Raw genomic sequence first — 26,003 nt, 5'->3', positions numbered from 1 at the left:
ATGGCAGTGTGCCAGGCTTACGGCCACAACTAATTGCTGGAGCCCATTATCCAGGTGGGTGGCCACACCTCTCCCCCTGTCTTTCCTTTCCATCTGATGTCCCTGCGGTGGTGGCTGCAGCGCTGCGGGCAGAAGCTTTGTTTGGCATGGTCGCCATTGTGGCACCTTTGGCTCTCTCCTCACCCATACAGATATTGCGCTTTGCCTCCTTCTCCTTATTTGTGTGCGCACTGTGCGTATTGGTGAGACCGGTCTGTATTCGTTGTAGTGTGGCTGTGACTGGTTGGTGCTGGGGGAGACGGATCGCCCCGGTCGGGGCTCCTAGGGTGTGGTTCGGTCCACGTGGTAGGTCGGCGTTTTCTACCATTCCCTGTCTTGTGTGTCACACAGCTCCCAGTTGATTAGGGTTATGCCTTCTGCTGCAGTGTGATTGAGCCGCCAACCTTTGCGGCTCTCACCCTCCTAACCTCTGTGGGGCTCCAGGGTTGCCACTCGTCCCGTAAAATACGGGACCGTTCCGTATTGAAAAGTAAAATGTAGCTTAGGTTACTGTCCCATACTGAATCAATACCGGACGTAATTTGTCCCTCATGTCTGTGCACACCCTGCTCTACTGCGTAAACTGTTTTTACATGCTTGGAATGACATGAGGAATATTTAACTCAAAGAGTTTCACGTGACATAGCTGAAAAATAATCAGAATTTGCAGAGGAGAATGTCACAGAATGACAGGTCTGTCAATCTGTGTCATCGTTGCCATGGTTACGGAGACTCAAATGCTCAGGACTCCCGTTAGCGCACTCACTGACCCGCTGACTGACGGACTGTTGAGTTATGTGAAGGACCCTTAACGCCCGTGTGTTATAGACTTAATGGACTCATAAAGCCTCACGCGCGCTTGATTACATTTCTTAGTCATTGTGGAGCTGGGCGCGCACATGCATGTGCTTTTTTTTTTTTTTTTTTTTACTCTCTCACAGTGAGACAGACTGATGCAGAAACACCCTTCAGTCAGTTTGCATATAGATAAATTCTGCCCGCTCCACCACTCGTTACAACTGTCAGTTAAAAATATGGCTGAGAAGAAGTGAAATTTTTCAGACTGTCTCGCACTGGCGAGGTTCTCCAACAGCTGTCATGATGCGCGACCATTACACATGACTAATACGACCCGCACCACTAATTCATCACATGTAGGTGTGACCTGCCAGGACCTGACAGGAGGCAAAACAGAACAGGATTATCTTTATCACCTCATGACAGTGTTTTAATCACCCTCTTTCCCTTTTTGACAGGTGCTGTGGGTGCAGGGCAGCAGTCCAGTCCCCTGGTGGTGTTTCTCACAATTCCTTTTTCATTGGTGTGCAGTGTCACAGGTGGTTAGTTTGTGAACCCCTCTCCCCTTTTTGATTCCCTGCTGTCGTGGTTAGCCACAGCCTAGTCTCACCACCAGACAATCAGAGATCTCCGCCTTCTGATAGTCAGGGACACTCCTTTCTAAAGTGTGTTTAACACACTGGCGAAAACGGCCAGCAAAAAAGCAACGGCTCTTGCATTTTTGAAAAGGACACGCCCTCCCGGAAATGTGCGCTCCCCCTTTTCTCGTCTGCAAGGAAACAAACACACAGAGAGCTTAAAAATGGATGCCGAGAGATTTAATTTTGTTTTATCAAACGGGCGCTCATCCGTAAAGAAAATATTTTTTCCAGTGGATGTCTTAGTTACAACATGATTGAGCTAACTGGAGTAGTTTCATGAGATATCCGACAACGGGAGGCTTTTAACAGATGACGTCCTGTTGTTAGCTTTGCTGCTGCTGTTAGCTGTCCCTGTCAGCTGCAGCCACTGATGCTTTCTAGACATCGTGATTTCCCAAAACTGAATAAATACCACACATAGCAACACAAAACTGCTTTGCTAGCTCATTCATGTTGTAACTAAGATATCCGCTGGAAAAGATATTTTTTTCACGGACCGTTTAATGAATTATTACCTATTACAGACACCGCTAACGGTTAGCCCAGCTAAGCGTGCACACAGAAATAGTAATGTTTGTTCAATCATTGTGTTTATAGACTTTACAAACATCGGATTAGTCTAAATGGTGATACAGTAATGTGAAAAATGTGATATATAGGCTATATATATAGCTAAAAGCTCTGCTGGTTTTCTACCCGGAAGTATTTGTAAACAACAAGGCGATTCCCTCTAACGTTATAGTCCGGCCGGGCGGATGAGTCATGGCCTTGTAAAAGATTATGTTTGTTTCTTTTAGTTGGTGAGAATGTGTCGCCGCAAACGCGACAAACATCCAATAACTTTGACGGCGTTTTCTGCGAGCACGGCTGAGCCATTTTGTGTCACTACACCTGTTTCTAGTGGTACTATGTTTACACAAGAGTTCAGCGAGCCACCGAAGGACCGCCCTGCAGATTTACTATTGGTTCTGCAACGTAGGGAGTTTTTTTAAACTCTGAAATTGTATCCGCCCATCTAAACACAAAATCAGGGAGAAAGTCATCAGTCTTTAGTTAAGCAAAGCGTCTAAAGACTGACTTGTGAGTCTAGCCCCAGCCCTGTCCTCACTCTCCTAAATTCCCCTGCCTGAGTGGTAGTTATTATTAGTTTATCACTGATTAGCTCTTTATTTAATCCTGGTGTTCATGACACTATAGCTTGAAGTTGCATATTGGTTCATTTTTATTAAATAAATTCCATCTTTTTATGGCAACATGTTTCTGACCTGGTGGATTCATTCAACCCTGTTTGTCCTCATTACCTTAAAGCATTCTCAGTAATTACCTTGGGTGTAATTCCCAAGGGAGCATTGCTGCAACAACCTTTACTGTCCTCCTCATGCCACACAAGTGATATTATTTACTGTGGGTTTCAGTTAACCCTTTCTTTTTTGTTTTTAATCCAGTACCAGAGAAAGTGCTTACAGTGCTATGCTGCAGCCAGAGATAAAGACTGATCACCGACCATGAAGGCCATCGCTTCTAATAGGACAAGCATCATCATCTTCGTCTTACTGGTTGTCTTTGTCTTAGTCTTTGTGCTACTAAACATGCAGGTAAGAACGTGATTGTTGTTGGACTGCTTGAAGGGTAGATGCTGATTACAGTAATGTTCCTTACTGCACATAAATATCATTTGAGTTAAAAGTTATTTTCCCTCTGAATCCTGCAACTGTATTCCCAGCCCCAAAATCTACCCCTATGTCCCTGATGTTCTGTATCTTTAGCGTGGTTATATTCAATCTGTATGCAGTACAGTTCAATGTGTCTCACAGCTGTGAAAAGCTTCCTCTGTCATGTCAAACCACCAGGTGTCAAACAGCCTCTCTAGTGCTTCTGGGCCAATGACACATACATTTTAGTAAACAGGGCCTTGCAGCATCCATAAAGAAACCTATAGGCCCGTTTCCACTGAAGAAGTTCCTGGTACTATTTGGGGGGCAGGAACTACTACAGGAACGTCCTCTCGCTCAGCCCTCTCAACCGCCGTGTCTCCCCTGAGAGAGCGGAGTAGGAGGAAGGTTCCTGTAAATTTACTGGGCTCTGGATGTGACCTAATCGTTGCACAACCATTTTGACTGGGGCGACGTAGTGGCGTAGGGACATAGTTAGCTGTTAGCCGTTAGCAGTGTCTGTATTAACTCAATAACTCAATAAACGGTCCATGAAAAAAATATTTTTTCCAGCGGATGTCTTAGTTAGAACATGATTGAGCTAACTGGAGTAGTTTCATGTCGTATCCGACAACGGGAGGCTTTTAACAGATGACGTCCTGATGTTAGCTTTGCTGCTGCTGTTAGCTGTCCCTGTTAGCTGCAGCCACTGATGCTTTCTAGACATCGTGATTTCCCAAAACCGAATAAATACCTGAGTCTGGTTCGCCTGGCTGGCAGTAAGTCGGACCTGTTCCCGGTGAGGGTTGGACTCCGCCAGGGCTGCCCTTTGTCACCGGTTCTGTTCATAACTTTTATGGACAGAATTTCTAGGCGCAGCCGAGTGGTGGAGGGTGTCGGGTTCGGTGATGGGAGAATCTCGTCCCTGCTTTTTGCGGATGACGTGGTCCTCCTAGCTCCATCGAACAGTGACCTCCAGCTCTCACTGGGGCGGTTCGCAGCCGAGTGTGAAGCGGCTGGGATGAGAATCAGCACCTCCAAGTCCGAGGCCATGGTCCTCAGCCGGAAAAGGGTGGATTGCCCACTCCAGGTCAGGGGGGAGGTCCTTCCTCAGGTGGAGGAGTTTAAGTATCACGGGATCTTGTTCACGAGTGAGGGTAGGATGGAGTGGGAGATTGACAGGCGGATTGGGGCAGCGTCAGCAGTGATGCGGACGCTTAACCGGTCCGTTGTGGTGAAAAGGGAGCTTAGCCAGAAAGCGAAGCTCTCGATTTACCGGTCGATCTTCGTTCCAACCCTCACCTATGGTCACGAGCTCTGGGTAGCGACCGAAAGAATGAGATCGCGAATACAAGCGGCCGAAATGAGTTTCCTCCGCAGGGTGGCTGGGCTCAGCCTTAGGGATAGGGTGAGGAGCTCAGACATTCGGGAGGGACTCGGAGTAGAGCCGCTGCTCCTCCACATCGAGAGGAGCCAGTTGAGGTGGTTTGGGCATCTGGTAAGGATGCCTTCTGGACGCCTCCCTTGGGAGGTGTTTCGGGCATGTCCAACCGGGAGGAGACCTCGGGGCCGCCCCAGGACACGCTGGAGGGACTACATCACCCGGCTGGCCTGGGAACACCTCGGGGTTCCCGCAGAAGAGCTGATGGAAGTGGCTGGGGAGAGGACTGTCTGGGCTTCCTTGCTGGGGCTGCTGCCCCCGCGACCCGGACCCGGATAAGCGGAGGACGACGAGTACGAGTACGAGTACGAATAAATTCCACACATAGCAACACAAAACTGCTTTGCTAGCTCATTCATGTTGTAACTAAGATATCCAATTTTTTTTTCATGGACCGTATATTGAGTTACTGAATTATTACAGACACCGCTAACGGCTAACAGCTAACAGCTAACGGTTAGTCCAGCTAATCTACAATAACCATAGTAATTATAAAATGTCACATCCAGCCTTGAGTATATCCAGTCAGCACCAAGTAATCCCCAAGCCCCAGCCAGGAGTTTCTGGGGCCGTTCTGAGTACCTACTCCGAGGCAGGGACTTGTTTAGCCCCTGTAAAAGTTCGGAACTCTGTCCTTCAGGGGTGGTTCCTGCGGTGGAGACACACACCAACGGCCCTGGCCCCGTAAAATTAACCCAAAGTTCCTGCGGTGGAAACAGGCCTTTTGAATTTGAATTTAAAAAATCAGGTTCTTGACTTGTGCAAAACAGATTGAGTAGCTTTAACTTCTCCCATGAGCAGATGTTAGCAGCGGCTATCAATCCCCAAAAAAATACTCATAGTCTTACCTCTTGGCCCTTTTGTCTTATTTTGTACATTTCCTTTCAGCACATTTGTTTGATGCATCTAATAGTCACCATCTGTCTTTTGATCCCCTGCCACTTTCAGCATAAAGTCCACCCTCCTAAACAATCCACCATCAATGTATCAACAGTTTCCACTGACCCCGACAAGCGTCATAGCTTCTGCACCTTCCAGCCACACTCCCGTGAGGAGGCTCTGGAAGAACGCCTCCTACTAGATTCCATTGCTTGGCCTGAAACTCCACTTTTGCCAGCTCCTGTTTCCCTGGAGAATACCAGTGATCCAGCTCACAGCACCTTCACCATTCTCCCAAGGAGGGGAGGAGGACAGTGGCATGTAGGGGATCAGCTGGAGGTCATGATAACAATGTCTGACTTTCAGGACCGTTCCAAGAAGTATGGGGGGGACTTCTTACTCGCCCGCTTGCACAACCTGAAGCTTGGTGCAGGTGTTGCTGGGCAAGTGGTGGATCATCTCAATGGGAGCTACTCTGCTGTGTTCTCTTTACTCTGGGAAGGAGACACGCAGGTTGAGGTGATGCTCAAAACTTTTAACTCATGTTAACTGTGATTGTTCTGTAGATGTTTAATCCGTCTTCTAAATGACTGTTCACTAAGCTTGTCCCCCTTTGTTACTGTTGCTACGCCTGTAAACCGTGCGCACAACACATGTGCAGTTAGTAATAACGGTGGCAGATTTATCATTCAAATTTTTTTGTCATTTTAGAAACAGTGGTACTTTCCCATTTCATACAAAGCCAAGGTCTCATTTCCAGCAACTGATTGTAGATTTTTAGTCAAAAACTCTGGTTCTCTATCCTACCAGGTGACGCTGGTTCACTCTAGTGAGGCTATCACAGTGCTGAGCAGGCTGACCAGAGAACATCCTGACAGGGTTACCTTCAGCAGCCTCTTCCGCTCAGGCTCACGCTCTGAAACTACCCTCTGTAACGTCTGCCTACGTCCAACCCAGAAACCTCTTTGCAACTACACTGACCTCCGTACAGGTGAGCCTTGGTTCTGCTACAAGCCAAAGAAGCTGAGCTGTGATGCCAGAATCAGCCACTCAAGGAAAATATACAGACCAAACCTCAAGGAAGACGAGAGGAAGCTCTTTCAAAGGTGAGGGAGAAGAGAGACAGGACTGGCATTTTTCATGACTTATAATGAATACACACATCCAGTGTTATCTATGTGTCCCCTTGGTGAGAAGTTTCCAATTATAAAGATTTTTACTGTTTAAGATGATACAAATCAACATAATCAATCTTATTCACACTACCTGACTTTCCCTAAGAAACTGGATAGTCCAGTGGCCTATTTACATCCAGCGGATGTGGAGCAATGTTAGCATTTATTTGGACTTGTGTTAACAGTCAAATGTAAATCCAGTACACATCCTGATTTTTATTTATTTATTTATTTTTTGTTACACAAACAAAAAGAGCTATCAACAAAAATATATTCCATGACCGAAAAGGAGCAGGAAAAAGAAAATCTTATTTTACCTGCCTCTCCCTCAAGACAAAAATAAACAATAGAAACAGATGGTCTGCCCGATTACAGTTACTCTGTAGTCAATATAACATTAACATGAAAAGGAAACAGAAACAAATTATCTGTCTCAACACTCATATACAATATAGAAACCTAAGTATCAAGTTCATACAATGCAACTATTCTTTCTTTAAACTTTTTTTTAAACTGAAATATGTTCAAACAGCCCTTTAAATCACCCTGTAAGGAATTCCACAACTTAACCCCAGCAACAGAAATACACATCTGCTTTAAAGTTGTTCGTGCAAATTGGTGCTTAAAATTAAATTTCCTGCGATGAGCTTCATTATCAGAACTAAAAATAAACAAATTTTGTAAATTTTCTGTTAATACTTTACATCTTGCCCTGAACAGGACTGTGAGTGTCTGTAGTTCAACCAAATCCTCAAGTTTCAGTAATCTTGATTCAATAAATAACCTACTGGTATGTTCTCTATAACCCACATTATGAATAACACTCACTGCTCTTTTCTGTAGTAAAAATAAAGGATTCATGTTGGTAGAGTATGTATTACCCCAGACTGCAGAACAGTAACTTAAATAAGGCAAAATTAGTGAGCAATATAAAATCCTCATTGCTTTATAATTTAACACATACTTAGCCTTATTCAGAACAAAAATATTCTTGCACACCTTTGATTTTACCTGAGCTATATGAGCTTTCCATGTCAATTTATCATCAATGATCACACCTAAGAACCTAAATTCTGACACTCTGTCTATTAAAACTCCTTCTAAAGAAAGTGATACATTAGCGTCCTTTCTTTGATGGCCAAAAATCATAAACTTCGTTTTGTTCAAATTTAGAGACAACTTATTTTCATCAAACCATTTTTTTCAGTTTCACCATTTCCTTTTCTATTCCTTTTCTTCTTCTTATGTTAGACTTTTTAAATCATTACCTGAACAAAAAAAGTTGTCATCTGCAAACAACGCAAACTGTATTGTTTTCGACACTTCACATATCATTAATATATAAATTGAAAAGTTTAGGCCCCAAGACTGAACCCTGTGGGACTCCACAATCAATGTTCATATGATCAAATCTATTACCAGAAAAGTGCACATATTGCTTTCTATTATCTAAATAGCTTTGTACCCAGTTTAAAACCATGCCCCTCACCCCATATGAATATAGTTTTGAAATAAGAATTTTATGTTCAATGGTATCAAACGCTTTTTTTTTTCTTTTTTTTTTTTTTTAAATCAATAAAAACCCCAAATGTGTGTTTCTTGCTTTCTATTGCTGTGGTAATTTCTTCCGTTAACTTCATTAGAGCAAAGCCTGTGGACCGGTTTATTCGAAAACTACGGAAGACGAGAATGGCAACGTATTTCTTTCTTTTTTTTGTGCACTATTATCTCATAATAACGACTTATTATTTCGTTATCTCGATATAACAAAGATTGTTATCTCGTGATAACAAATTATTTATTTTGTTATCTCGACATAACAAAGATTGTTTTCTCGTGATAATTGTCAAGTCTGATGTTTGCGCACTGGTTAATGTGATCGTCTTGATTTCAGCCCACAAGAGCTGCCGTGGTCCTGCTAGATGCCTCCTACTGCTGCTGTTATCATTGGTAACACTTCTACTGTTATTATACACATATGATTATTGTCACATACCGTATATTTCCAAATAGTCGCCCGGTGGCTAATAGCCGCTGGGCACCTAATAGCCGCCGGGGGTTTGACCCCGTTTTGGGTATTAAACGCCGGGGCGATTAATCGCCAGGGTGATTATTTCCTCATTCAGGGAGAGAGCAGCTCGCGAGGGCTGCTCTCTCTTGAGGCAATGAATGAGGAAATAATCGCCCCGGCGTTTAATACCCAAAACGGGGTCAAACCCCCGGCGGCTGTTAGGTGCCCGGCGGCTATTTGCCACCGGGCGACTATTTGGAAATATACGGTATGTGACAATAATCATATGTGTATAATAACAGTAGAAGTGTTACCAATGATAACAGCAGCAGTAGGAGGCATCTAGCAGGACCACGGCGGTTCTTGTAGGCTGAAATCAAGACGATCACATTAACCAGTGTGCAATCATCAGACTTGACAATTATCACGGGGAAACAATCTTTGTTGTATCGAGATAACGAAATAATAAGTCGTTATCACGAGATAACAGTGCACACACAAAAAAATACATGGCCGTTCTCATCTTCCGTAGAAAACCAAATTGACTCTCACTTAACAATTGATTTTTTTTCAATAAGATAATCCTATTTAATTTCTCCAGCACTTTCGAAAATGGTGACAATAATGATACCGGTTTATAATTAGTGAAACTATGTTTATCTCCTGCTTTAAAGAGTGGAATTACTTTTGCAATTTTCATTCTATTTGGAAAAATACCTGTACAAAAGGAAAGATTAAAAATATAAGTTAATCCCATCACTGCCAAAGTCTTATTTTTAAATTTCATCACAACAGAAATTATTTCACTCTCATTCACTTCTCCAAGAAATATAGATTGCAATACTTTACTTTCCCCATTCCAGCCACCTTCTGCTTGTCCATTATTATGTTGTTTAATAGTTTTCGCAAGATTCGGCCCAACATTTACAAAAGAATTAAAGGATAACTTTGGTATTTTTCAACCTGGGCCCTATTTCCCCATGTGTATGTGTGCGTATGATTCATAGGTACAACTCGTTTTAAAATTGGTTCGGTATTGAAGGAGGCGGATGCAGCCGGCAGCCGCAAAACGAGCTAAAACGGTAGCTTATGGGGGCAAATGTGTCCCGTATAAGTTTGCACGTTAAAAGTGCTTTTTTCCACCACTGACCGGTTCAGATCTCCAGTGCTATCTCTGTAAATAGCATACTAAGCGTTTCCTTTACCCTTCACTTCCTCTGGGTCTCTGACGTCATCTCGCAAATCTTCCGCAGCGTCTTTGGGATTGTCAAACACCTTGAACTTCCCATCTGGGTGATATACTTTTAGTCTCGCTGGAACAAGTATACGGGACTTGATCTTCCTCTCCTGTAATTGTTTTCTCACCTGTCTGTATTCTGCACGCTCCTGAAACACCCGAGTTGTAAAGTCCTCCTCAAAATAAATCCTGCGGTCTTTCACGCAGATGTCCTTCTTGGACCAGGCAGCTTGGAGCACCATTTGCTTCATGCTGTAGTTTTGGAAACGGACAATAATTGATCTGAGCCGCTCATTTGGGACCGGTCCTGTGTGCGCGCTGGATATGGATGACTTCATTAATATCCAGTTTCTCCTGTATTATAGTCCGCACAAACTCAACAATGTTGTTTCCGTCACTTCTTTCAGGTAAGGCGTAGATTCTGAGATTATTCCTTCGATCACGTCCTTCTAGATCCTCACATTTCAATTTGTTTCCGTACATGTAGGCTGTGGATAAGCACCTGAGCTCTATTGGTCTCCGCCAAATCCACCGGCAAATATCTGGCTTAGTTGCTAAATGCCCCGCCATGCAGCTAGCAATCTGCTAGTTGCTAACTTTGTCTGCTGTATAGTGGTAGATCCTGCAGACTTGGGTAATTAGAGATTTCTCTGATAAAAACGCTCCTTGCTACCTAATAAAACATGTCAGTGAGAGCTGTCATACTCAACCAAAAAGTAAAGTAGTAGGCTGTAAAATAAAACAACAACAATAAGCTAAAAGATGCTATAACATTCTGAAGTGCTGAGCTCCAAACTCAGGTGATTATTATTTATACATTATTAGGCCCATAGAGCAAGCACACTAGAGACTTCTCCCACCGAGCTGGCTACATCTGGTTTAGTGATCTGCTGACTTAATTTGTGATAAATTATTTTATTGTGCGGCTCTTTGTGTTTGTTATCAGGCTGAATGGTTCCAATTTTGACAGTGAATCAAGTTGTTTCATGGGGTTCAAAAAATGTTTCCACAGATATACAGACATCTTTCACCCAGTAAGTCAGAAGACTATGAAGTTGTAATTCCACTGTTTGGCCACTACAAAACTTTAATTCAAAGCCTGGCACACTTTCCAGTGGCCTGGTTCATCACTGTAAGCAACACCTTGCAGAGTACACAGTCAGTGGACTCAATGCTACTGTGAAAATATTAATTATTGCAGGTTTAAAGGTTCTGTATATATGTATTAATCGTTGTATTGCCAATGGGTGCACAGAGTGTAATGTAAGCAAAGAACTGAGACCTTTTCTGACTTTGGTTGCCGATAAACAACATGTGAACTTTTTTCTATGTAAGGGACTCTTTCTTGGAAAACCCAAAGGATATGTTGTTTATGTGCACTCCTGAGTCACTCCTAGAAATGGAGTCCACTTACATCAACAGGTGACTGGCACCCACCACAACACACAAGCAGTGTATCTACACACAAGCAGTAAATCTGTTATATATATTTTGCAGTGGTGGCTTGGAGACAGACCCTCAGTTTGCAGCTGTAGACACTTGTATTCAGCCAGCACAAGACCCTGCGCTGGTCCCAGACCACCCCATTTTGCCACCAGAAACTTTCTGTTCCTGCCTTTACAGAGGCTGTGTCTTTTGTTTTTCCAGCCCACTTCAGATGAAACCAGATCCACTTACACATTACATACGTGGGCTGGTAAACATCAAGGCTGCCAGCCTTATGCTGTGGCGCTCAGCAAGTCAGGTGGAGGTTTAAAGAGGCATCTGAGACTGGGCACCCTGTGAAATGGGAGAGCTTGAGTTCATCCCTGCTCATTACTAACCGTTGCTGGCTGAATTTGAGGTACTACAGCTGTTAAAGGGAACCACTGCAGATTTTCAACCAGCTCTGTTATTGCAGTGTAGAGCTCCCTGCTTATTCACCAACCTGAAGGATGAGCAGGGAGCTGATGGCATTGTGGTGGCACAGGAGGAAGTGAAACATTCTACATTCTGTCCATCTGCACACACTGACCACACTGCCATGACAAAAATGGTTTAAAATAAGTTTCCCTCTGACTACTCATCTATTTTCCAAGCTACTGTAGTTGTCATATTTTGCAGAGAGGTATCTCCAGTGTCTGTAGAAAGTTGAATTCAGCCAGTGCAAACCTGAGGGCTGGGGTCTGATCAGACCGCACCCTACCGGATCAGCAAACTCTCCAGCTTTGTAGTTTCCAAGCAGCAGCGAGTGAGGCGGAGGGAATGTGGGGTGAGCTAGCTAGCTTGCTAGCAGCAGTCTCTTTCAGTGGTGCTGGATAGCAGGAAGAAGTCGACCAACCATTGGGTCTGGCAACCCACTTTTGTCATGCGGAAGTAGGTGTGCTTTCATCTAAGGTGGGTTGGAAAAGCCACAGGTCAGCGTGCCAATCCACCGTGACCTCTGTCTGGTGGTGGAGTTTGTGCCAGCTGAATTTGACTTGCTACAGCTGCTGACTGAAGAGCCCTCTCTGGAGCTACCATCTGCTCTTCTCCTGGCGAGGTAGTCTCTGAAGTAGTTTTCTAAAAGTTAGATACACAGCCTTTAACTCAAAATGGATTTTAGAGGCTGACTTTTGTGAAATATGGCATGAGCCAGGGTTTTCCATCCTATGAAGGTGGCTGTCTTTTAACCTGGCTATGTCATCATGGTGCAGGCATTCCTCTCACACCTTAATTGAAGCAGCAGTGCTGTTTTTTAACGTAATACTTTCTTTAATATTGTTTAAAGGTGGAAATAGGTGGCAGGGATCAATCATTTTTAAAAGTCAAACGACGCACTGAACAAGGGATTTGACTCATTTCATAGGAATGCATAAAGAGCCTCAAGAAGAAAGCCTGTGTTAACAGAGCAAGTTGATAACCTTTGTGGTACTGGTTTTCTCTGACTGAGGCTTTAGGGTTTGTCGAGCTCAGGTAAAGGAAGCCAAACATATCAAGTGACAAGTGCTTGATTTTTCTCGATTTAACTTCATAAAATGATTCAAAGTGTTTGTCCTGCTTTCTTTTGTTAATGTGTGAGTGAGAGTTTTTTTCATTATGTTTGCTTCTTTTCAGTGGTGTCAACATGAAAGTCCTCATTCAGGCTTCCGGACCTGACAGTGTCAGCATATTGCCAAAAGAGGAAGGTAAAGCATGATTTAATGCCACCGCTACCTATAATGATAATAATTTAAAACTGAATGTGACAGACGAAAGTAAAACAGGTAAGAAAAATATTCTACTTACTTCTGGGTAGTGTTCTCCTGTAGAAAAAATGTATTCAGGCCAATTTAAAGAAGTCCTATTATGCTCATTTTTGGGGTCATATTTGTAATATGACCCCAAAAATGGAATAGATTTCGGTGCTTTAATGTTCAAAAAAGACATTATTTCTTATACTGCCAATTGCTGCAGCACCTCTGTCTGAAACACTGTCTGGGCTTATGTCCCGCCTCCCCAGCAGCCTAGTCTGCTGTGATTGGTCAGCTTGCTCAGTCTGTTGGGATAGGTGAAATACTTAGAGCGTGTATCGGAAATGTCACACCCCTTACCTTATCTGATTTCACCTCCGGAGGCTGCCGCTTTCAGCAAGCAGTGGCTAAGCTAACGACGGCGGCTGCTCACCCTTATCAATTTGAGCGAAGAAACACGAGCCAATAAACTACGGACCATCTTCGCAACAAAGACTGTAGAAGGACGTGTCACATTGGTAAGTTTTTATGTTGTGGCTGTCTTATATTTCAGATGTAACATAATTGTAATTTATCACAGTGACAACTGTATATCCATTGACTGACTGAAGTTGTAAACATCTGCAGAGTACAAAAGGTCTCTAACAATATAGTCAGTTACTACATAATGTGGAAACACCATCAGCAGCACTCAGCTGTTATATGATGTGGTTTTAAGCACAACTCCTTTTTTGTTAATCTAAGCAGTCTTATCTATGATCAGACTAATATAGCTTGTATTGGGTTATAATACCAAAGTAATTATCAGTTCTGCTACTAACACATTCCCTGTTAACACAATAGTAGCCACAATAGTTTTAACCCGTGAATTCATCAATTTTACCACAGCAGATTGAGATGACAGATTTCTGTATTATACAAAAACAAATGAATAGAAATAACTGGTTACATTCAGACTAGTCCATACCCATTGGTAGCTTTGTCACCTTCTACATATGCCAATCCTCAATGCCTATGTACAGTTTCATATAGACTGACCACGTCAGTGAGTAGAAAAACGTGGGACAGACAAAATGACTGACTGACAGAATGACACACTGACAGTTTCCGTGATTATGTACAGCATATCATACCATGACTTACTCATACCAAAAATTAGAAAAAAACCCAACAAAATTCAGCCACAGGGGGAGCCACAGCGATCGGTCGCAATTTAGCCATTTTTAAGCCCTTTTCTGTTGTTATAGCGCCACCCAGTTGCCAATTAGAGTTAAATTTCTCCAGTCACCTTGAGGCGTCCTGTTCTACATATCTACCAAGTTTAGTAAAAATTGATATAGCGGTTAGGCCTAGATAAGAAACCCTTGAGATGTTATACACCTTTATGTGATGAGCCACACCCTCCGCAATATTCATTGCCTTATAGAAGCTCAGTTTTAGTAAGTTTTCCAACTTTTGCCATGAGGGAACTTATATAACTGGAAGTTATGGTTTCTTGAGGCAAATTTGTTCCTCATGAGGAGAGGCATCTCTGTGCAAAGTTTCATGTCTCTACGACATACGGGGCATGAGATACACCCATTCAAAGTCTGCAATTTCAATTGGTTGCTATAGTGCCCCCCTTTAGCCAATTGATGTAATATTGCTTCATTCGCATCCTCCCATGACCCTCTACCACTGTGCCAAATTTCACATGGATTGACCAAGTCAGTGAGGAGAAAAACGTGGAACAAACACACACACACACACACACACACACACACACACACACACACACACACACCCCCCAACAGACAGAGTTTTCGTCATTATATAGTAAGATATCTTAGCTGTCACGTTTACTGAAACCATTCTACTAAAATGTAGCTGCATTTTATAATCCTCTTCACCTTGTGTTTGTAATCTACAGTCTGTAAAATGTATCCCACTTTCACCACATCATTTATATGAAATCAAAATTTTCACAGTAAAACACATGTTGCTTCCTGGAGTATTTATTCTATGCAGTGATGTTGTCTCCTGAGTCTTTACTTACTTATAGAACAGTTTGCCTTGTGTCTTTTTTACCTATTAGGTTTTGGGGTAATGGATCAGGTTCCAGTTCATCCGACATGTTTGATACACCATCCGTATGACTGTTTGAATCCGTATACCCCACAGTACATCCACAACATTTACATGTATGACTATGGACCCCTGAGGCATAGAGCTGAAGAAGAGAACGCTTTTATGACATGTAATGAGATACAACTGTGTTAACTCAATTCTGAACACTTAGGTTTTGTTATACCAAAAAACCCACTTATAAAGAAATGACAAGTCTTTTGTCCATAGCACTTTATTTTTTAGCAAATGTAAAAAAGGACAACTACAAGAAACTCAGTAAATAATATACAACAACACTAATAGTTTCCAGTTCTTTCCATTCAGGTGTCCATCCCATCCTGTGTTGTACTCAAGATATGCCAAGAGTTTCCTGATCAGGCTGGACACTGCCATGGCCTCGTGCTGCCCCTTGGCTGAAGTGAGAGACATGTAAAACAACCACTTCGTCCTTTTAGTGTCCCCCATACTGGGATGCCAGGTCCTTTGGGATGGGGATTTTTTGTATCTCCTCAGCAAATGGCACTGGGTTCTCAAACACCTTCACAAAGACGAGTCTCATCAGGCCATCTACAGTCTGTAAAATACTGAATTTAAATATTGATTTTTCTTGTGTTTTTATATTAAGGGCTTCCCTGAATCCTTGTATTGTTGCCACATCTATTTCATATTTTAAATCTCATGTTATTATGTTGGTAATAAAAATAAAATTATTTACAAATTATTGTATGTAGGGTCTGTTTTCACAGCCTTTGCTGAGGGTAAAACTAAACTAAAAGAATACAGTTTTGCTTTATTTTTCCAACTTAAAAAACCCCCCCCTGCTAATAGGTCATTGTAGCATATACAAAAAATATGAACCTTATGAATGAGTCGCTAGTGTTACATGTTGAGTCATGGGGGTCTACTAGCTCTGCTTAAGTTTCTCCCTCTTTCTCATCCACCTCAACATGAGGTCTCGTACTTGGTTTGAAACCTATGTTCTTTATAGGTGTTTGACAGCTGAAAGTCCAAATGAAAGAAAATATGTGTCTGTTTGTGTGTATATATTTCTGAAGCAGAAATATATATATCCTGAGGGTTTTGGGAAACAGCATTGCAGGACTGTAAAATATTTCCATATAGTATATCTCAAACACAAAACACATAGACTGTCTGCATTACTTACCTTTGCTTCTCTGGCTGCTCTCTAAGAGTAGCCCTGTACAGCTGTGTGTTGATGGATACCATCTTTTGAGATGCCACAGACTGTGTGCCCACTGAGACGGTTTGTGAGGGTCTGTTTGGCAGCCTACATCCTGGAATCTGGATGGAGTGGAGAGGTGTTGGGCACCAGGGCCCTGCTGGGGTGTACTCTCAAAGACAAAGCAAAAGTTAGTAGTTAGTTAGCTGCTTAGATCGGGCATCACACATGGAAATTAAGAAACTCTTAATATGGACAAACATCCATGGCTCTGTTAGATTCTCCACAATTCAGTTGTTACCAGTAACTTACTATAAGCTGAGTAGCAAGATCATTTTAAAACAGTAAGTTTGGTTAGCCAATTAGCCAAGGCCTACAGCCAAGCACTGGGTGTACAGCTCAACGTTAGCTCCTAAAGCCATCTACTCCACATTTCAACACTCCGTAGCAGCTTCCTAGTTTGTTTTTACACAACAAATTCACAACTCCTAAAGTATACTTACAGGTTGTGATCCTGAATCTCCAGATTTGCCAACAAAGTGGGAACTGCCCCATCTTTCAAGAGTAACTGCTGTGAAAATCCAGCAGTAATCTGTTTGCAGTTTGTGAAGCAGTCCTTAGGAAAATAGAGGGAACACATTAAAATGTCTGGGTTGTATTGCTGATGAATGTATCGAAAAATAAATTCCAACCACTTATTCTTCGTCCCTTCTTCCTTTGGCAGCCCAAACAAGGTTAATTTGAGGTCACACTTAAAAACAGCAGTGTCTCCTGGACATGCGTCTCCTCAACAGCTCACCAACAGCTCAAACTCTCTGCAGCCTCCGCTCCAGCTCTGCTCGGAGCAGGTTTGTTTGGGGGTGCGGCTCAGTGGCCTGTAGGCGGGCGTTGTGTGCATAGATAATGTATCATATAGTGATGTAACGAAGTTACGGAAGTAAAGGCAGGAATGCAAACGAGCCATTTCAGGCAGCTGAGGAGCTGTGTGTCTGTGGGGAGACAGAACTCCCTTTAGACTGGACTTTGGTCTTTTTTCTACTTAGCAGACCTCATAAAGGCATAGATATGCTATATAACACCCTAAAGAAGAGGGAAAACCCCAAAAAGCATAATAGGTCCTCTTTAAGAAGAGCCCCAGGAGCATGGGCCCCAGGTTAAGTTTATTACAGGGCACCGGGGCCCTATTTCAGAAAGCAGGCTTAACAAACTCTGAGCCAAATCCCGATATCCGGGTTAAATGAGCCTGAGCTGGGAAACTCTGAGTTTTCGGTTCCAAAACAGCCGATCAGAATTAACTCATTCAACTCTGAGTATGTTCCGCCTGAGGGAAGTGCGTTCACACCGAGCACCAAAAGACTATCAGTCTATCAGTCGCACTATGGAGTGCAGATGACATCATACTCAGCGTCAGAAAACAGAAAGCCACTTGTTTGTTCCCAACTGAATCAGAGATTTTAATGACCGTGAATGAAGACATGAAAAGAGAAAAAAAATCGATTACCTCAGCTGCAGCTAAACAGCATGAGGTGTGATGGAAAAGACTGCAGAGCGTGTTCATAGGTAATGTGAAGTGATATTATGTAATGCAATGCATTAATGCGTCTAATATACAGAAAATATATCAACATTTTTATATCTTAACACTTAATATATTTTAATACAATTAGCTATATCCTCTTATTCAGCTGTAATCTGATGGGGCCAAAACAGACTGGGCAGAAGTTCAAAATCAAACACAAAAGTATTGTACAGACTGGAAAAAATTTTGCTTATACTTATGTCATTCTGTCAGTATTAGGCTGAGGTTAATTAAATTGCTGAATTGCTGTGAAAAGACTTCCTATTCACGTAATCTCTTTTATTCTCAGATGGAGCTATTATGGGATCCGCAAAAATGAGCCAATTACACTGCGGAATCTTTGAATATATGAAAAGTATTCATGAATCATTGCAGTATGTGTCCACGTAGATTCATTTCTTATTAACACTGACAAAACTGCAGTTCTGTGGAATTCCTCTTTTTTAAAGATTATTTTTTGGGCTTTTGTGCCTTTTAATGGTGGGACAGCATAATATTATGGGGCAGAGAGAGAGGAAGGGAACAACACGCAGCAGAAGGCTGCAGGCTGGGTTTGAACCCGCAGTCGCTGCAACAAGGACTGAGCGTCCGATCACGGGACGTCCACTCCATCCACTAAGCCACTGATGCCACGTGGCACTTATTTTGATAACTGATTCTGATTTATGCCCAGGGCAAACTATAAAAATGGGCAAAAGTCTTTTCAGAGCCAGAGTCACTTTTCTTACGGCCCAATAAACTGCTGTCTTGCTGATGTGTTCAGTGTGTCACAGCCCGGTTCTGAAGCAGCGACAAAGATGGGAGACGAGACGAGTTTTACCATGCAAAAAATAATGTATTTATTTACAAAAATAATCAAACTAAGGTAAACGTGAAAGTCAGTAATCAGTAGTGTCAGGATGTGTGGATGTGTGGAAATGTATGGAGAAAACAACAAAACAAACAGCAGCAGCAGCCCGCCTCTCCCACCAGACCAGCAAGAGGTGACAGGCAGGAGGGGAGCAGGTGTGGCTCATCAGGATGATGAGCCCATCAGCTGATCAAGCTGGCGACACCCTCCGCCCTGCTTCCTGCAAGAGAAAAAACTCAGCAGAAAAGGGCAGGGACAACTAGTGGAGCAGAGGGGTTGTCACACCCCCTCCCCATAAAAACGGGGTTCCCACTGGAACACCAAACGGGCACAACTACACTCCAAACACCAAAAAACATACAACAAACATTACATGTATGTGAATTCTTCTCAACTTTAAACAAATTCCATACTGACCAATTTCATCACCTCCCCCAGTCAGCCAACCAACCCCCACTCTGCAACTCAGCAACTCCGGCACCTGGAGAAGCATTTAAGAGTAACAGCAAGGAGGAAAGACCTAGATGCCAGTAAATGGTACAGAAGTCAGTAAGAGCAAGGCGCTCTGGATAAAGCATCAGCCACAATGTTATCAGTTCCTTTCATGTGGCGGATATCTAAACAGTAAGGTTGCAAAAACAAAACCCATCGCATCAATCTGCGGTTTGGACACTGTAAAGAATACAAGGTTATCGGATTATGGTCCGTGTAGACCACCAGAGGAACACTGCCAGAATCAAGGTACACATCAAAATGTTGCAAAGCCCAAATGAGTGCAAGTGTCTCCTTTTCAATAACAGAGTAGTTCAACTGAAACGAGTTAAACTTTTTGGAGTAGAAACTCACGGGTCGGTCCACACCATCATCGTCACTCTGAAACAACACCGCACCTGCACCTACATCACTCGCATCCACATGCAGTTGAAAAGGACGGTCCAGGCAGGGAGCTGCAAGAACAGGAGGGGAACAGAGAACAGATTTAACATTGTCAAATGCTTGCTGACAAGAGGGTGACCAGACATACTTTGCTTTTCCCTTCAGCAAATCCGTCAGGGGAGCTACCACAGTCGAAAAGTTTTTACAGAAACTGCAGTAGTACCCCACAAGACCCAGAAAACGCTGAAGTGCCTTTTTAGTGACTGGCACTGAATACTGCCCGATCGCAGACACTTTGGCCTGCACCGGCCGCACGCTCCCCTGCCCCACTACCTTACCCAGGTATGTGACGGTGGCCTTGGCAAACTCACACTTTGCTAGGTTAACGGTCAGGCTTGCATCAGCTAGACGATCAAACAGCTTTTTAATATGGACCAGATGTTCTTCCCATGTATCGCTGTAGATAACAACGTCATCTAAGTAAACGGCACAACCCTCCAACCCAGACACAACCATGTTCATGAGGCGCTGGAACGTTGCCGGTGTGTTACGCAACCTGAAACTCATCACTGTATATGAAAACAAACCCAAAGGAGTTATAAAAGCATAAATCTCTCCAGCTCTCTCGGACAGTGGCACTTGCCAATAACCCTTTAATAAATCAAACTTACTCACAAACTGAGCTGAACCGACCTGATCGACACAATCTTCCATGCATCCATGCATCTTTCAATCTTCCAGACTTAACAGACTTAACAGACTCTCTCTGCTCCTCACCACTAACTGCAGAGACCTGTGGCTTCCGAGTGTAATAAGGTTTCAGCAAATTTACATGGCAAAGTTGGGTTGATTTCCTACACCTCGGTGTAGACAGCAAGTAATTTTGGTCTGACAACTGACGTAGAACTGTAAACAGGCCAGTAAACTTTGCTTGAAAAGGAGAGCTGACGATCGGCAACAACGCAAGCACCTGATCGCCAGGGCTAAACCGCCGCTGCTCAGCTTTGCGGTCATAAAGACGCTTCATTTTCCCCTGGGAAGAGGCTAACTTCTCTTTAGCCATCTCCCTAGCAGCATACTACCGGTGCCTGAATCCATTAACATAATCAATCAAATTACCAGGAGGTTCTGATTTCCCCACAGCACCCTGCAACAGAGTGAGCGGCCCACGCACTGTGTTTCCAAAAACAAGCTCATTTGGACTAAACCCAGTGCTTTCCTGCACCACTTCTCTGGCAGCTAATAGAAGCCACGGCAGACCTTCCTCCCAGTCTTGGTTCAGTTCAACACAGTAGCCACGTAACAGAGACTTCAGGGTCTGGTGAAATCTTTCCAGAGCCCCTTGACTCTGAGCATGATATGCGGAAGCCTGGTTATGTTTAACATGCAACTGTTTCAGAACCTGATCAAACAGATGAGATGAAAAGTTTGAGCCCTGATCACTCTGAATTACTTTTGGGATGCCAACGATGGAAATGAACTGCGTCAGAGCCTTCACCACAGACCTAGCTGTAATGGTACGCAACGGATATGCAGCTGGATACCTTGTTCTCTGACACATTACTGTCAGTAAATAGTTGCTACCAGACTTGGAACGAGGTAACGGACCAACACAGTCAATGATCAGATGTTCAAATGGTTGCACTATTGCTGGGATAGGACACAGAGGAGCTGGTTTAATACTCTGGTTTGGCTTTACTGTCATCTGACATGTATGGCATGTTTTAATGTACCTGGACACATCCCTCTTTAACTGAGGCCAGAAAAAATACCGCAGAATGTACTCATAATTTTTGCGGACCCCAAATGTCTAGACTGATCATGAGAAGCCCTCAGCACTTCACCGTGAAACTTGGAAGGAACAACAATTTGCCAAACTGGGTCACCACCAAAATTTTCCCCATGCAGCAACCATTTCCTCACCAACAACCCATCCTGCAGCAAGTAACCACTTGCAGCACTCTTTGCCTCCTCCACAGCGAGAACTCGGCCAAACAGCTGGCTCAGAGAGGAATCTGCTCTCTGCTCCGCCACCAGGTCACTGCAAGAAACAGACAAAAGAGCATCAGGGATGTCCACAGAAAAGACTTCACTCTGCCCTGCTCCACCACCCTCAAGTCCAGGCTCAGACTCTGTCTCTGCCTCAGCACGGCACATAGCCCGTGTCACCGCACAGGCTGTAAAAACGCTGAGCACTCTCGTCTGGTTTTCCTGTAACAGCAGGTGAAGAAGTTATTATGGGTGGAGGTGGGGGACCATCAGCACACACAGGGCTACCAGCCAGATCGTTACCTAGAATGATGTCCACACCTTCAATTGGCAGTGCAGGGCGCACGCCCAGGGCGACCTCACCCTGAACCAACCCACAGTTCAGCACCAGTCGATGCAGTGGAACCGGCAACCTGTCACCCGAACATTACCGTCTGCCCAGTGACCAAAACCATCCCAAGATTGGTGCTCACAGCCACCCCTGTGCATAAGCACATACTCATCCGCCAATTTAGCGGCTTCGGCAGCAGTCTTCACCTTATGTTCACTGATGTAAACAGCAATGTGACAGGGAACAGAATTCTTAAACTGCTCTAAAACAACCAGATCACACAGGTCATCAAAAGTGTCGACCTGTCAACCAAAACGCCACCGTAGCCCCGTCCCTTTAACTGCCTAACCAGAATCTAGCTAAGCTCCCCCCTAGTCTTCAGGCGTTACTTGTGGTGGGTTTTTATGCACTAAAGCCCGTCAGCCCGGCAAAGCAACCATCGAATGGCGACTCGCCTGCAGCTCCTGATGTGCTCCCGAGACAATTTGCTCCAGCCACTTTCACGCCACACTAACACCCCCCAAACGAACTCCAAAGGGAACTCGCTCTTAAGCCTTACAGGGACAGAACAACAGCGACTTACTACGGCCGTGCACAGGACCAAACAAACTCAGCGCACAAAAAAACAAAACCAAAAAAACAACACAGCCTGGCGACAAAACACTCTCCTCAGAACAAACAGACTTATTAACGCTGCTTAACCAATATGACAAACAGACTTACCACGCTCGTCAAACGTCTCCCAAACAAAACACAGACTGCGCAACTCATTCACAAAAACGAGGTGCATCACTTACTACAGCTACAGCTGATCTCTGACGTCACCGAGGTTGGACGAGCCCCCATTTGTCACAGCCCGGCTCTGAAGCAGGGACAAAGATGGGAGACAAGACGAGTTTTACCATGCAAAAAATAATGTATTTATTTACAAAAATAATCAAATTAAGGTAAACGTGAAAGTCAGTAATCAGTAGTGTCAGCATGTGTGGATGTGTGGAAATGTATGGAGAAACAACAAAACAAGCAGCAGCAGCAGCCCGATGCTCTGACCAGACCAGCAAGAGGGAGATGACAGGCAGGAGGGGAGCTCTTAAGAGCCCACACAGGTGTGGCTCATCAGGCTGATGTGCCCATCAGCTGATCAAGCTGGCGACACCCTCCGCCCTGCTTCCTGCAAGAGAAAACACAGCAGAAAAGGGCAGGGACAACTAGTGGAACGGTGCGGTCATCACAAGTGTCTCTGATGTCATAACGAAAACTGTCGCTGCTGAAAAATCAAACAGCAATGCATAAAATTTGCTCTGATGATACTGCAAATCCATGATGTGTAATATTTGATACATATTGGTGGAACAGATTGTTAGATAAATGATAGACTGTGAGGCGAAACAGTAAATTTCATATAGACACTCCTCCGGGGAGAAATCCAAACGGGGTCCAATCTCCTTACGCGACAGTCTCTGAATAAACTGTGCCTCAGTGTCTACGACTTTATGCACTAAAGGGCACACCCTGTTTCTCCTTCTTGCTATACGCTCAGCAGGTGATCAACCTCAGGCTTAGATGAAGCAAACCTGCGAGCCAGCAGCAGCCATAGTAACTAACTCAGGGTTACGCTGAAATGACTTTGTCAAACAGAAAAAAGTTTCCCTCATCTCAGGTTAACATACTCTGAGTTTTCACTAATCCTGGTTTCTGAAATAGGGCCCAGCTGTTAGCAGTGTATCTAGTCTCTCAGAGGGCATGAACAAAGACATGAAATAACCCCAGCCTTATCCTTTAACTTCCTCTCAGGTCAACCAGAGGTGAAAAGCGGCAATGTGACAGCTGGACCCTCTGGCTATTACTACCATGGTATGTGGCGAGCACTAGGAGGCACCACAGTTCATCAATTCAACACCTCTGCCATCAGTCAGTGTCTGAAAGGCAAGGTGGTCCACATGTATGGAGACTCCACCATCAGGCAGTGGTTTGAATACCTCAGAGCTCTACCAGGTAGCTGATCCAGAGGATTTCTGGCAACACTTTGATTTTGTTCACACTGTTCACACTAATCTGTTCCCTCTCATACTTTTAGATCTTAAGGAGGTCAACCTGCACAGCCAGAGGCAAGTTGGACCTTTCATGGCCTTACACTATGCAAACAACATCTTGGTGACATTCCGCTGCCACGGTCCTCCTATCCGTTTTTACATGGTCCACACCAGCGAGCTTCGTTACATTGCTAATGAACTAGATGGTGTAAATGGAGGCATCAATACTATTGTAGTTTTTGGCATCTGGTCTCACTTCAGCACTTTCCCCATGGAGGTCTACATCAGTCGGCTGCGGAGCATCCGCAGGGCGGTTGTAAGGCTGCTGGACAGGGCTCCAGGCACGCTGGTCGTTATCCGGACAGGAAACCCCAAAGTTTTAAAGCGACTTTATGAAACATTAACCAACAGTGACTGGTACACTCTGCAGCGTGATAAGGTGCTCAGACTCATGTTCAAAGGACTGAATGTTCATCTGATCGATGCCTGGGAGATGGTCGTGGCCCACCACCTGCCACACAGCCTCCACCCACAACCTCCCATTGTTAAGAATATGATTGACCTTCTCTTGTCTTACATATGCCCTTAAAAGAAGGGCTAGATGTGTGTTTGTTGGGGGAGAGGTGTGGCTATTAAAGCACATGCTGAGTTTACGTGTTATGTCTGTTTTCTCCTCAGACTGTGTTTAAACATAGTGACTGGCTGCAGTATAGGTCATAAACCCCACCCACTCCATGATGGGACATGGACCTAAGAGGTATCTACTGTTTCCTCTTCATACCCTTTTGTTACTATGTAAGATTGGGGGTGTGAGCTATACAGTGGAGTTTCCCACTCTTTCTACATTATATTTTATTTAAAAGCGCTGTATGTAAGAATGTGGCCAAAACGGTTACTGCACTGAAATTCAAAATACTGCCGCGAGTCGTGTCCGCCCCCTGTATGCTATGTATTGGGACACTGCTAATGCTGCATGCCATGCTGCTTTAGCTCAGTCATAACTGTAACTGATGCTGAGACTCTACTGACTGTGTGACTGGTAGACGGCGGTGGGTGGCGCAACAGGCCAAAACACAAATTCAAAACATAAACATGATTTGCGGACTGTAAAAATGTTTTTTAAATGTGAATATTCTGGCTGTACTATTGTTGTCAGTGAGATCAGTGAGAACATTATTCCTTAGTCTCTGTGACATATTAGGATGATTTTACGACTATTTGCTTTAGATTTCTTACATATAGCTCCTTTAAGTTGGTCTTATGTCCTTAGATTCTGTTCTGTCTATGACCTTTTATTTCAGTTTGGTCTTCACTGACATTTTATTTTGTTCTACACATGGTCTTTAGGACCCCACACTGTGCTTATTTTACTTTTGCCATTTTATTTAAATTGGTCTTAAAACCTTATTTTTTTCTTCAGTCTGATGACCTTTTATTTTGTTCTACATATAGGCTCCAAGATCAACAAGGACCTCACACATTATTGTCACTTTGTTCATCAGACCCTTAATTTCTGTTGCTGACTTGATTTATGTTTGGTCGTCAGACCTTACTGTTTTTTTAACATTCTGTTTAAGTTGTTCTTCTGCAATTATTTTCTGTTTGGTCTTAAGACCTTTTATTTCAGTTGGTCCTTGTTGGCCTGTTATGTTCAAAATATAGACACCTGTGGTCTGAAGAACCATGCACTTTTTTCAGCCTTCCTGTCTGGCATATAACCATTATTTCTGTTGTCACAGCTTACTTCATCTCTGGCTTTTATAATATTTGGTGGTTAGACCTCAACATGTTTCCCTACTGCCTCTTTCCTTTGCAATGCTTATTTTGTATCTGTTATCAGTGACTAATTAGTGGCTCCCTAGCTGTCATTCCAGACTTATTCCTACTACAGATTTCTCATCGGAGTTGTACTATCTCATTCAGGGCTTATTTCATTCATATACTATACACATATCCATTCCATAGTCTGTCTCGTTTTGCTTTATGCGTGTTTCT

General features: G+C 43.6%; 1 protein-coding gene across 1 annotated transcript; it reads left to right on the top strand.

The window, feature by feature from the left end:
• Positions 1 to 25,169, top strand: LOC125882483 (NXPE family member 3-like). The gene is made up of 8 exons (XM_049566190.1): positions 1 to 54; positions 1,296 to 1,376; positions 2,924 to 3,073; positions 5,520 to 5,969; positions 6,261 to 6,556; positions 12,949 to 13,019; positions 23,770 to 23,970; positions 24,053 to 25,169. The coding sequence occupies exons 3-8, from the start codon at positions 2,984 to 2,986 to the stop codon at positions 24,595 to 24,597; spliced, it is 1,653 nt and encodes a 550-aa protein (XP_049422147.1). The 5' UTR covers positions 1 to 54; positions 1,296 to 1,376; positions 2,924 to 2,983; the 3' UTR covers positions 24,598 to 25,169.
• Positions 25,170 to 26,003: the final 834 nt, after the last annotated feature.

The sequence above is a fragment of the Epinephelus fuscoguttatus genome, linkage group LG22, assembly GCF_011397635.1.
Source record: "Epinephelus fuscoguttatus linkage group LG22, E.fuscoguttatus.final_Chr_v1".
NCBI lineage: Eukaryota > Metazoa > Chordata > Actinopteri > Perciformes > Serranidae > Epinephelus > Epinephelus fuscoguttatus.
The sequence above is the reverse complement of the archived record's forward strand: the minus strand, read 5'-3'. Positions and strand labels throughout refer to the sequence as shown.

Bases quoted from the DNA above. Each gene is read 5' to 3' on its own strand.
- LOC125882483 (XM_049566190.1), top strand. From the start codon at position 2,984: ATGAAGGCCATCGCTTCTAATAGGACAAGCATCATCATCTTCGTCTTA. The intron at 3,074-5,519 runs GTAAGAACGTGA...TGCCACTTTCAG, and splicing joins TTGTGCTACTAAACATGCAG to CATAAAGTCCACCCTCCTAA. The intron at 5,970-6,260 runs GTGATGCTCAAA...CTATCCTACCAG, and splicing joins AAGGAGACACGCAGGTTGAG to GTGACGCTGGTTCACTCTAG.